Source organism: Sceloporus occidentalis, unplaced genomic scaffold (assembly GCF_023333645.1).
Source record: "Sceloporus occidentalis isolate IW3139 unplaced genomic scaffold, rSceOcc1.0.p SCAF_1, whole genome shotgun sequence".
In the NCBI taxonomy this organism is placed as follows: Eukaryota; Metazoa; Chordata; class Lepidosauria; order Squamata; family Phrynosomatidae; genus Sceloporus; species Sceloporus occidentalis.
In genome coordinates this window covers 19,692,187-19,705,285 of record NW_028316981.1, presented here as the reverse complement: position 1 = coordinate 19,705,285, position 13,099 = coordinate 19,692,187, and the positions used below count along the sequence as shown (strand labels likewise).

The following is a 13,099-nucleotide window of genomic DNA, read 5'->3' as shown; positions in this document are numbered from 1 at the left end:
TGCCTCACTAAACTACCAATCCCAGGATCCTGTGGGATGGAGCCAGGGCAGTCAAAGTGGTGTCAAACTGCATTATTTATACAGTGTAGACACACCCTCAGCCCTCCTGTGACACTTCTTAACTGACAATAACCCTAACTGCCATCTCCCTTTTGAGAATGGGAAGGTGATGTTTAGGCAGCCTCTTGATTGGTCGGTTGACAAAAGGGGGCGTGTCCTCAGGCTCCGCGGGCGCCCTTTTTAGTCAGGAGGCGGGAAACCAGGGGTGAAACAAACGTTCTCCTTTGGTTCTGAAAGGGAGGGGTCATCGCGTTCTTTGATTGGCTGATCGATGGGGGGTGGAGTCGATTCCCTTTCTCCTCAGCCCTCCCTCCCTCCTATCTCGCACTGTCTTAATTTATGCCTCTCCGCCCCTTCTCATTGGCTTAGCGCTCTCGGGTGGGCGTGGCCTGCGTTCGCTGCCTTGGAAGTTCGGACGCTGTTCCACGGTTAGGGGGTCTCCGATGGCGCGCATGAGCAGTTGATGGGACCTGAACGTTCGAAGGAACGTTAGTGACCGTTGGTAGAAGGTTTGGAATGACCTATTAGCGCGGAGGGGGGGCAGGAACGAACCAATGAGAAGAAACGGCGGGGGGGGGGGTTAGGGATTCGATACTGTAAAAAAAGGGGAGGGGCCTTGAGGGGAGCCACTAAAAAGAAAGGGAGGCTCTACTGAGGAATAGGGGTGCATTTACACTGTGGAAACGATGCAGTCTTGACACCACTTTCAGTGCCCCAGTTCCATCCTATGGAATCCTGGGATTTGTAGTTCCACAAGGTCTTTAGCTTTCTCTGCCAACAGAGTGCTGGTGCTTGCTTCACAAAAACTACACATCCCAAGAATCTGTAGGATGGAGCCATGGTGGTTAAAGTGGTGTCAAACTGCATTCATGTGTGTGTGTGTGTGTATATATATATATATACACACACACACACATGATAATAATAGAAAAAAGCAGTAACACTATTAATAGTATATGAAAAAACATAAACAGGAAAATAATAATAGTAATAAAACAAAAGGTGACAAATCCAGAAATGTCTAATTTTTAAAAAATGTAAGCCGCTCTGATAGCCTTTTGGCTGAAGAGCGGGGTATAAATACTATAAATAAAATAAACAAATAAAAACAGAAGGGGGGGAGCACGGAAATAGCAATCAGAACGATCAAGATAATGAATCCTTGTAGATATATATATTCACACATACACACACACACATATGTATTTTTACCCTGCCTCTCGATGAGGATTGAGGCGGTTTAGAATAAAAAAAAATCCATACAATACAACAGTAATCCCAATTATTTCCTCCCTCCCCTAAAACATCGATTCCATCAACATTTCTACATTGAGGTCGGGAGTGGGTTGCTTAGGCGGCCCATATTTTCCTGGCAAGGCTCCTGTGTGAGCTGCAGGGATTGAGCCAAAGTGAGCCAGTGTAACAAACTGCTTTAATTATCACACTAGCGGGCAAACGGGATTTAAACAAGAGTTAAACTAGAGAAAACCAGGAAATGTCATGTGATAAACATCAGGCATTTCCTGGTTTCCTCTAGTTTAATCCCGCTTGCCCCCCAGTGTGATCAAGCAGAAAGTGGTTTGGCTTTTGGACTTGGAATCGAGACCAGGGTTCAATTCCAACTCCATGGAGACCCGCTTGGCAAGCCACTCCCTCAGCCTCAGAGGGAGGAGGTGGCAAACCTCCTCTGAAGAAACGTGGCCAAAAATACGCATTATAGGTTTGCCTTAGGGTTGCCACAAGCTGGAAAACGCCTTGAAGGCACACCGTGATAAAGGTCTTTTCACAAAATGCCATACAAGGTCCAGATGTTTCACTGTGTTTGTTCTGCATAGCCGCAAAATGCAAAGGAGCTGTTGCTGTTGTGTGCCTTCAAGTTGTTCCCATCTTATGGCAACTCTAGGGCGAGGCTATTGTGGGTTCCTTGGCAGGATTTATTCACAGCAGGGTTTGCCTTTGCTTTCCTCTGAAGCCGAGAGTGTGACTTGCACAAGGTCATGTAGTGGGTTTTCCATGGCAGAGCAAGGCTTTGAACCCTGTTCTCTAGAGTCTTTGGAGTTTATCACACCGAGTTTTTCCCATGCAGAAACGGGATTTAAAACAGGGAAATCTTGCAAAAGCAGGGTCATTGTCACACGACTTCGCATACTGACACGTACAGAAACTGAAAAATCTCACAGAAGTGGGATTGTTTTCATGCGACGTCACGCATTTACATGTACAGAAAGTGGAAAATCTTGCAAAAGCGGGATCGTTTTCACATGACGTCGCAGGCATTAAGCGTTGACACTTTCTGTGTGGTTTATTTTTGTGTTAATGCTCAGTGCCCCTCATGATAATGCTTTTGCGGGATTTTTCCTGGATTTAAATCCCATTTTTGCATGGGATTTAGGCACTTAGCCTCCCATGTGATAAACTCCTATGGCTAACATTCAAACAGTGTAGAAAAGGCTACTTCTACAGTGGTCCCTCCACATTTGCTGGGGTTAGGGGTGAAGGACCCCCGTGAATGTGGAAAAACCACAAATTAAAAAATACTGTACCATTCTTTTCATTCTAAGAGAACACCCTTCTAGGAATCTGCAGGTCCTCCAGTGCAACTCTATGGTCAACTTCTGTCAGAGGTTGATCATAGAATCATGCTGGAGGACCTACAAATGCCTAGAGAAGTGTTTTCTCTAGGAACTTCTAGGTTCTCCAGCACACCTCTGTGGTCAACTTCCAGCAGAGTTGCACTGGAGGATCTAGAGATTCTTAAAGAGAACATATTAATCAAAACCTCAAATAACCAAAGCCTCAAATGCGGAAGGCTGATCGTAGAATGAAAGAATTCTGTACTGAAAGCAAGGAAGGCACCCTATAGAACTCGAAATATAAGGATAGGACAGTGACAGGCAGGTCAACCCATCCAGAGGTTATTTGAAGGTTATGAACTTCATTGGATTTGCCTATGTGGAAGCTAGAAAGTGCTCATGAAGACATGGTTTTCTGGGTTTCTGCCTAGGCATAAGTATTCTGGGGACTATGGTAATCTGTGCAGAGTGATATCATATTTGGATGATAGCTGGATCTGAGTTGGTTCTGTAGAGCAGCCTCTGTGATTGGATGAAGTAGTCAAAAGCGGAGGGTAGGTGTGGGTTTGTTTTTTTAAACACCTCTGAATACGTCACTGATTTATAGTGGAGCCATTGTTACACACCTTTTATTATTCAGAATGATGTCGACCTGCTGTTTAAGAAGAAGACAGATTCAAATTTCAATATGCCCAGTGTAATCATATAAATGTTGTTTGTATATTTTTGAAGGATTATGACTTGGGACCATGGATAGAAGGAAAGATTCAGACAAACAGCTGGACCCTCCTGCTGCGTTCGGAGTCCCAAGAGCCACTGGTAAAAAAGGGGACCTTTGTGATCTCTTCCTTATACACACTGACATATTTATTAATGCTGATTTTCTTATTTGGAAAGTTGAGAGTATGAGTGTCCTGAACAGCCTACCAGTAATTATTAGTATCATAGTGGCCTTTGTTTTGGACTGTATTGTGATATGTTTCATTGGAGGTGCATTTGAATACTTCTTTAAAAGCTCAGGTACCAGACAGCTTGGTTATTAAGCTGGCCATTCATAGAGCACATACTTTGCCTTTGGATTGTTGCTCACAGCAAACCTAGCACTAACCCAATGTTAAGGAATGCTGGGAGCTGAACAATATTTGGAGTGGCACATAATTGCCACTGCATTATTACATTTATCTCCACTTGGCTGCAGACTTTTAATTTTTATTTTTTAATTATTATTTTTTGGTGTGACCTCTGAGGGAGAGAGTAGGCTGGCGCAGTTCCATCAGGGGCTAGCCTGAAGAAGAAGAGCCCTCCCTCCGGTCCATCTGCCTTGGTCCAGGCCTCAGAGGGAGAGAAGAATGCTGGACCTGATTCCCTCCCCCCCTCACCATTCCCTTCTCCTTTTGTGTCGTGTCTTTTAGATTGTAAGCCTGTGGGCAGGGAACTGTCTGTTATCCCCTCTATTGTAAACCGCTCGGATTCCCAGTGATTGGGCGGTATATAAATAAAACCTATTATTATTATTATTATTATTATACTGTTTTGTGGGCAACAGTACCCAATTATCTTGCAATTGCTGTCCAAATTTGGCAACAATATGGATTAATCCGGCACAAATCCTGATAGTATGAACCCCAGTAGTGCTTATCTGTTGTATTTCCTAGAGCAGGGGTAGGCAACCTGCGGCCCGCGGGCCGGATGCGGCCCGGCAAGGCCTTGGGACCAGCCCCAGCCCGGTCCTGCCGCCGATTGCTGCCGGGGCCTTTGGGGGGCAATTGTCTATAGAAGCCTCAGAAACATGCATTTATATTAACATTTTTTTAAAAATCAGCAAATTTTTTACACGTGTCCTCCATTTTTTAAAAAAAAAGTATCTTCCATTTGAAAATTTTGTCCTACATTTTTCCTGGTTTATTTATATATTTAATTTTTAAAAAAAATTATTTATTTTTTATTTCGGCCCCCCAGTTGTCTGAGGGACAGCAACCCGGCCCCCGGCTCAAAAAGATTGCCTACCCCTGTCCTAGAGGAAATCCAGTTCTCCATATTTCTAGTATTTATAGATCTGACTGTAGCTTTAGTGTCCAGTTACTATTCTGTTTCTCCTTTAGAGCCCAGAGGCTTGATCCCACCTTCACATTTCCAAAGCCGGTCAGCACCTCCTTTGGCAGTGCCTGCTGCGCTGCCCTGGAGTGCCACACCTCTCTCTAATTGGGAGGCCACTGAACTCAGGCGAGAAAACCAGCGGCTGAAGGATGAACTTCATAGATGGAGCACAAAGGGGGAGAAGATGGAAGAAACTGGAAACAAAAGCAGGTAAACAATCGTGTGTATCAGTCATTTCCTGTCAATCCATTTAACTGCATAATCTGTGATGCAGATACATAAAACAAAAACAACAATGAAACATTTTCCTGCTTGTAGGGTTTTTTCCTCCTATATGTGTCTGTCCTATTTTTAGATAGAGAGCCAGCACGGTGTACTGGCTACAACTCTGGAAACCAGGGTTCAGTTACCGCTCGGCCATGAAAACCACCTTGGGCAAGTCACATGCTCTCAGCCTCAGGGGAGGGCAATGGCACACCTCCTCTGAACAAATCTTGCCAAGAAAACCACATGAAAGGTTCGCCTTAGGATCACCATAAGTCAGAAATGACTTGAAGGCACACAATACACAAACACACACACACACGTTTTAAAGATAATCCTCACAGGTTCTTACACTGTGCAAAGAACCTAATATGTAATGATACCTTATTTGTGGAATGCAATTTTTAAGATCCCTGGTTTTATCATTATATTTAGATTAGGATTGGAGAACATAGGGCTTGCAACAGTTGATGGAATCTTTATTCTTATCTTCCCTTGCCATTGGCCAGTCTGGAAAAAGATGGTGGGAACTAGATCCCCGAATAGCTTGAAGAGTTCAGGAGTGCCTTCAATAATCAGCCCTGATTTAGTTGTTGGCTAAGTTTATTTATTTATTTTGTTTTGTTTAAGTATTTCTGGATCATTTCCTGGCCCAGAAGGGTTCCCAAGGCAATGGACAAATAAAAACCAATTAGAACAATACAAAGATAAAAACATTTTAAAAACACATTAAAAATACTCTTTAAAAGCTCCTAAAAGCACAGTTTGGCTGTCTGCCATTTTAAAAGAGATGGTGCCAGCCTAATATGTTCGGGGAGGGCATTCCACAGTCGAGGCACTGCTACAGAGAAAGGCCTGTTACACATGCTGACCAACTTAACTTGCAGATTATTATGTAGAACAAGCAAAAATGACCAATTTCTCTATCACTGTCTTTGACTGTTTGTTGTCTTGACTGTCTGATAAATTGGTAGTTTTATGGTATGGTGAGAGGGAGGGCATAATGGGATATATTTTACAATCATTGTATTTTTTTTAAATCTCTTTATTATTTTCCATAAAATAAAACAAACAATGAATGATGTATTTTATACTGTATTTTATTCTGACTGTAAGCAGCCTCGATTCTGTGGGAGAGGCAAGGTAAAAATAAAATGTATTATTATTATTATTACTAACTTAACAAAATATGGGGACACACAAGAGCTGCCTTGGAAGATCTCAAATTTCTGTCAGGCTTATATGGGAGGATGAGGTCTTTCAGATACCTTGGCTCAAGTCATTTAGGGGTTTGTAGGTCAGTAACGGTAACATCATCATCATCATAGGATTTATTTATATACCGCCCAATCACTGGGAATCCAAGGGGTTTACAACAGAGGGGATAATAGAAGGTTCCGTGCCCTCAGGCTTACAATCTAAAAAGACATGAAACAAAAGGAGAAGGGAATGGTGAGGGGGAGGGGATCAGGTCCAGCAGTTCTTCTCTCCCTCTGATGCCTGGACCAAGGCAGATGGACTGCAGGGAGGGCATTCTATTTTCAAGCTAGCCCTGTTGGAGCTAGCCTGCCCCTCTCTCCCTCAAGATGGTGGATGAAGGGAGGGCTCTTCTTCTTCCTTGCCTCTGCCCAGAGCAGAACTCCATTGCTTAACTCCTTGTTCTTGTTGTATTCTTGTTTGTTATTCATCATTTGGGTTTGTAATTCCTTTGTCTCCCCTCTTGTATCTTATCTGTATTCTCTCGTTGGCTTCTATTGTTGAAGGGGGCATTGTTGGTTGCTGTTACATCATCCAGGCAGGTTTCTGAGTTTTCATCCTTGTCTATGAGGGAGCATCTATATTTCTTTAATCTTGTTAAAATGGCTGTTGCTGGAGATCCATTTGGTTTGTGATGATATCAGCTGTTTCCTTGCCTGTTCTGAATGGTAACAGGGTGAACCCCTCTTTTTGTGGATTCCTCCTGTCTAGTATTCCAGAATACACTTTCATGATAAGTACCCAATGTGGCATTCTATCAGGCAACTATTTTGGTCTGACTTGTTATATTTGTATGGTCATCTTTTTGTTTGCCTAGAAATCATTATTTGGTTATTAGGACGTAAAGGGAAACACAGTGGAGTCTTTACCTTTATCCTAAGTAAGGATACCTAGAATGGTATCTTCTGGACATGGCAGGAGTTTCTGACATCTTTCTCTACCTTACAGGTCCCTGGATAGAGAAGCTGAGCCTCTGAATGCGTGTCGCACCCTAGCCATGTCCCAACAGGCTGAGATCATCTCTCACCAGCTTCATGAGATCCAGAGGCTGGAAGCTGAGCTTACCACCCTCCGGATTGCCTCAGCCCAGCAGGAGGCAGTGGCAGCTAGTCGGGAAAATGCCCTTGTCAGCCTCCAAGGAGAACTGACAGAGCTCAAAAGCCGAAGCCAGGCAGAGGCTGCCACGTTGAAAACAGAACTGGAAGAAGCCAAGAAGGGAAGCAGACTGGAGACTGAGGCTCTGAGAAAGGAGCTTGAGGAACTTAGGAGGCGAAGTCAGGTGGAGGCAGATTCCCTGAAGGAAGAGCTTGAGTTGATCAGAGAAAGGTATGGCCGTGAACTTGGACAGGCACGGGGAGAGTTGCAAGGAGTGGTTAAAGAGGCAGAAGATGAGCAGAAGCGTCAAGAAGAGAGGGCTCAGGAGTGCCTTCAGACAGTAGTCAAGCAGCACCAGGTAGAGGTAAGCGGCGAAAGAAAAGCATTCTGGGAAATGGAGGTCTGTCAGGGTCTCCTATGTAGTTTCCCTCTGCCATGATTTTAAAGTTTGATGTTATTGATAATGCTTATACGGTGGACCCTTGCTTTACCTGGGTGATCCATTCTGGAAACCCACACACACACATAAAGTGAGTTCTGTGCATGCTCAAGCCCCATTTAGATGAATGGGGTGTGCTTCTGTGTGCGGCATCTAAATGGGGCTTCCCGTCCTTTGATCTCAAGTCCACATATGGGAAGTCTTGATATGACTGTATTCGCTTAAGGTTTTTATAATTGTTAATTCTCATTGTTATCAGCAGCTGCTGGACCTAACTATGGGGATGGGAGTTTCAGACATAGTCTATTATTGAGAAGCTCCAAAGTTACTTGGCCTGATAAAAGAATGTAAGCATTGACAGGGGATAGTGCTTGCAGGGACTTATAATTGTGAAACTAACACTTCTTAGCCAGTTCTGACAAGGAATGGCTTTCTGTACTGATCTGCTAGAATAAATTCTTTCTGGTTCATCCATGAAGCCTGGTTATTAGATGGAGACAGAACATCACAGGCTCTTTTAATAAATAAATACAGATCTAACAATCCCTGGTTTTTGTCTATGCTGGCTTCAGGTAGCTGAAATCCATCTGGAGGGCTTATTTTTCTCCATCCTGTGACCAGGACTTGTGGAAAGCATGACTTTTGAGGCTTCATTATAAAGCAGTGAGATTTAGTATAGTTGTTTTTATGTGCGTTCAAGTCATGTCTGACTTATGACAACCTTGTCATAGGGCTTTCCTGGCAACATTTGTTTGGAGGGGTTTTCCCATTCCCTTCCTCTAAGGCTGAGAGAGTGTGACTTGCCCAAAGTCACCCAGTGGGTTTCCATGACTGAGTGGGGATTTGAGCTCTGGTTTGCTTGAGTGCTAGTCCAGAACTCAGACCACTACACGATGCTTGCACACAGATTCAATATACAATAATAAAATGAGTGGGCAGTTGTATTGTTGCTTCATCATAGGACTTCTTGTTTTCTCACAGTTGTCCAGGCTCTCTGAAATCCATGGAGCTGAAGTGGCCTCTCTGAAGCATCAGGTGTGTATACTACAACAGGATCTGGAAACACACCATAAGGAGACAGTCCAGTTAAGGAAGGACAGGGATGTTCTCCAGAGCCAGCTCAGGTAGGATTGGTTCTCCTAGACTCCCTTCCTCTACTGATCTTGTCTCCAGGTAAAGGCAATGTCTGCTTTCTTTCTTCCAGTTTGGCTGAGGCAGAGTTGGCCTCCCAGAATGCTTTGGTGCTGCAGCTGAAGACGTATGTAGGAGAGCAGGAGGCAAGGCAACCCAATTCTGAGCAGGAACAGCTGAGAAGCAGGGTACAGGTGAGACTTAGAGAGAAAGGAACAAGTACAGTCTTTTCTGCATGGATGTATGGATATGCAAGACCTCACTATTTATCCTCTGTTTCAGCAACTGGAAGATGAAAAAGATACTTTGAAAATTACAGCGGAGCTTCTGCAGGTTCGCCTGGCTTCCCTCAATGATATCCTGACGCTACAGGAGACAGAGCTTAACAAAAAGGTAGTTATGCTTAAGGATGGCTAAGGGCACTGTTCCCTAAAGATATAAACAAATGGGCAAAAATGGTCTCACTTGATCCCAAAGACTAGATTATTTCAAACAAATGAAATGTGTTCTTTGTTGGACTAAGTTAGGGGTGGGAATTGTGTGGCCCTCTAGATGTCATTATATTGCAACATCCAGCATTCTTAGCTGTCATAGCCAAGGAGAGAAATGCTGGGAGCTGCAGTCTAACAACATCTGGATGGTTGCATGATTCAACCCCAGAACTATTTTGAGGGATGCATTCCTGAAGGTGGAGGAAACATGCTGGCAGTTAGTTGGTGGGGCCCAATGTAATAGTTGCTTTGGCCCGTTACAGACGGGCTCTTCTGGCACCCCCGTCACATGCTAGGGGTTGGCTGAGGACCTAGCGTCCACACTGGCCTCACCCCTAGCACGTGACGAGGGCGTAAAGATGGCAGCACCCTATACACACGGGCGCCACCATCTTTACATGCTGGATGCATAGCATCCGCACGTCGTGCACCGGATGTGGCGGGGCGGAAGAAGAAGTGCCATTTCGTCGCTTCTTTGCTGCATCCGGGAACCGCGCAGTTTGGATGCTGTGGTTCCTGGAAGCAGCAACTAGCAGCGGCGCGAGACTGCCCCTTCTGGGCGGTCTGTAACGCGCCTTTGTAAAGCTTTTTGAGGGGGCAGGGGAATTGGTCTCTGTTCCCCATTCTCATTCCGTGCATGTGTGCTTGTGCATGTGTAGGCTTTTTCTTTCCAGCAATAGAGGAGAGATGTCTAGGACATGTTAGGCCCTCCTACTGTTCTAGAAGGCAGGGTCCTATAGTCAAATGAAGTCCTGTGCTCTGTACCTCCCATATTCTCAGGCCCCTCTTCTTGTCCTCTTCATGGCATGACTGTATTGTTCTCTTTTGGTTTCTCTGTTGTGAGAGATATTCGCTGGAAAGCATTGTACATACTCTGAGGTTTCAACTTTCTCATTAGCAAATATGCTCTAGGCTCTGTGAGTGGGCCTCCAAACCTTAATTATATACATGGCAATCTGCATCCCAGTGGATATTACTGTCAGGGATGATGGGAGTTGTAGCTCTTCACCTCTGGCTCGAACTCACCACCTTGTTACGCACCGGCGCTGACCAGTTTTGGCCAGTGGTTAAAGCTTTGCTCTAAAGCAGCAGAGTTACAGAGAATAGGCTGAAGACCCTGACAAACTCTCCAAGCCTTCTCACTCTTGCTTCCACAGAAGTCCTCACACTTCTTCAGGATCCAGCTGGCTCTTGTATCTTCACTCAAGACACCAGACAACTCAGTAGTCTTGTATAAAAGATCTACTTTATTCTACTATATACAGCTCCAAAACTATCCAACACAACTCCACTACTACCCACAAAGTACATTGGGATTCATAGCAATTATTATAGTCATTGGAAAACACCACCCACTCTTGTCAGTTTCCACCCAGTGGGCGTGTACAACCATTTTCATTGGTTCTCTTGTTTCATCCTACAATTAATGATTTCATCATCTCACCTTGACCACTTAACAATTCTCAGGTGTGTTCAATTATCCACTTTGCATTTCTGTCCTTGGCATTTAGGACTTGCTAATTCCATTACCATTTACACCTGTGTGGCTCCTAATTGCTTTTGCTGAGTCATCCTGACTCTCACATACATGTTTTATTTCTTTCACTGTATATCCCATGTTGCATTTTCCTTAACAATTACTCCTTTTGCTCATGGTGTCAAATAGCTCACACTTGGTTGGAGGAACCATGAGGCAGAGAGAGAAAATGTGAACATGAATTCAGATGCTAAGAAAGAAACTAAGGCGGGGTACAGACCACCAGAAAGAGGCGCCTCCTCGGCACCTCTCTTTGTGGTGCAGGAGTGCCGCAGCATACAAATTTTGTGGTGCTGCTGCGCAGCAGAAAAGGAACTCCAAAAAGCGGCTACTTTTTGCGGCACCGCAAAGCGGCAGAGATGGCACAGTTATGTCACAGCTGCGGCACCGTTTGGAGGTGGCGCAGCTGCGACATCATCGTTACGCACGCCGTCTGTATGGCGCTGCATAACGGCGGCACATGCATGACGTGCTAGGGTTGCGGGGCATGTGCACGCACCGCCCCGAGGCAACCCTAGCACGCCGTGGACACGCCGCAAAGGGCCCATCTGTACAGGGCCTAAGAACGGTGTCTTTCACATTACACCATATACTTTGATACCACTTTAACTGTGATATCTTGGGATTTGTAGTTTTATGAGGTACTTAAAATTCTCTGCCAGAGAGTTCTAGTGCCTCAGCAAATTACAAATCCTAGGATTCCATAGGAACCAGCCATGACACTTCTATCATTCCTTTGTTAGGGGAACCAAAACAGAATATGACTCTTAGGACCTGTCAGCACTATATGTTTAGGCTGTTTTTAAATACATGTAATTGTCAGCCAATGTGGTGAAGTGGTTTGAGCATTGAACTATGACGAAATCAGGGTTCAGTTCCATACTTGGCCATGGAACTCACTGGGTAATGTTGAGCGAGTTGCACACTCAGCCCCAGAAAATCCCATGTTAGCTTCGCTTTAGGGTCAGGTACAACTGTAAGGCACACAACAACAACAAATTGTCATAACTTCCCTCTAACTCTGGGAATTGTTCTCTGGGAAACTGCGGTTCTAATGTTTTTGTCAGGTAAAGCTGTCACAATTTTAAGTCACTTTCCAAAACAGCTGCTATGGCACATTTGATTTTGTGTTTGAATCCTTTCTCAGGTGCAGCTCCAGGACCCTCTTCAGCCTGAGTCATCTCAGAAGCTCCAGGGACTGCTGACCCGATGGCGAGAGAAAGTGTTTTCTCTTCTGGTGCAGCTGAAATCCCAGGAACTTAGTCACAGGAATACCACTAAACAGCTAGACTGGAAGGTATGTTCTTGAATAGGGGGAGAGAACTCGAAAGAGGCATAGATCAGAACAGAGAGAAATGGTAATCCTGGACTTTCTGAAAATGGAAGTGTGGCTAAGTTGAAGAGTTTGAAAGCAGAATGCCTAGGCGCTTAAGACAGGTTGCCTCTTACTCCTGGATCCATGTCAGACAGTAATCAATATCCCAATGGCATTCTCTGCTGTGTTGCTTTATTCAGGGTACAGCCAAGTGGGAGAGTCCCCCCAAGGTAACAGTCACTTTTTTAAAACTAGAACCAGAACCATTATCCCCCTCTCCAGGGACTAAAGAAAATGGCATCCTTTTGATATTCTGACATCATTGCTTTTAGATCAACCAACCTCTGGTCTTCCCTTTCATCTCCTTCTCAAGGACTTCCCAGTTTGCCTTTTCAGTCCTCTTGGGAGTCCCCTGGGACCTTCTTTGGTGCCCAGCCCACTCTAGGCAGCCCTCTGGGATCAGTTCTCCACTGCCTCTCCAGCTGTCCCCTCCTGTGTGACAGCCTAGCTCTGCTAGAACTCCTGCCACTGTCTTGTCTGGGTATGAGTTCCAGTCACTTTCTGTTTGGGCCTTCCCACCCCCTCCCAGCTGTAGGGTTAAGTCTCTCACCATCCCACTTGATGATCCCACCTCCATGTCAGTGTTGAGAAATTCTGGCATTACAGCTTCCTACCGTTTCCTTCACCATGTCTGCCTCTCTTGTATCCCTGTACTGAGCTACTGCTACCTCTCCTTGCGTCCACCTCGCCCTGCACCTCACCTCTGCTGTCCTTTGCGTTCCTTCTCCACCTTCTGCCCTGCCCCAACTATTTTCCTCAATCAGCCCTGATCCCAGCTCC

At 44.9% G+C, this 13,099-nt stretch overlaps 1 protein-coding gene across 3 annotated transcripts in view; it reads left to right on the top strand.

The window, feature by feature from the left end:
* The first annotated feature begins 433 nt into the window (after positions 1 to 433).
* Positions 434 to 13,099, top strand: part of CCHCR1 (coiled-coil alpha-helical rod protein 1) — a 28,491-nt gene continuing 15,825 nt past the window's right edge. Inside the window, exons 1-8 of one of the 3 annotated variants that reach the window (XM_089515005.1) lie at positions 434 to 569; positions 3,366 to 3,452; positions 4,736 to 4,940; positions 7,200 to 7,710; positions 8,767 to 8,909; positions 8,990 to 9,110; positions 9,199 to 9,309; positions 12,092 to 12,241. In XM_089515005.1, the coding sequence (XP_089371131.1) occupies positions 3,383 to 3,452; positions 4,736 to 4,940; positions 7,200 to 7,710; positions 8,767 to 8,909; positions 8,990 to 9,110; positions 9,199 to 9,309; positions 12,092 to 12,241 (1,311 nt within the window). In that variant the 5' untranslated portion in view covers positions 434 to 569; positions 3,366 to 3,382. Of the gene's footprint in view, positions 570 to 910; positions 932 to 2,920; positions 3,188 to 3,365; positions 3,453 to 4,735; positions 4,941 to 7,199; positions 7,711 to 8,766; positions 8,910 to 8,989; positions 9,111 to 9,198; positions 9,310 to 12,091; positions 12,242 to 13,099 lie in introns of those variants that run through there. The other 2 variants (XM_089515024.1, XM_089515014.1) reach the window with 2 other exon arrangements.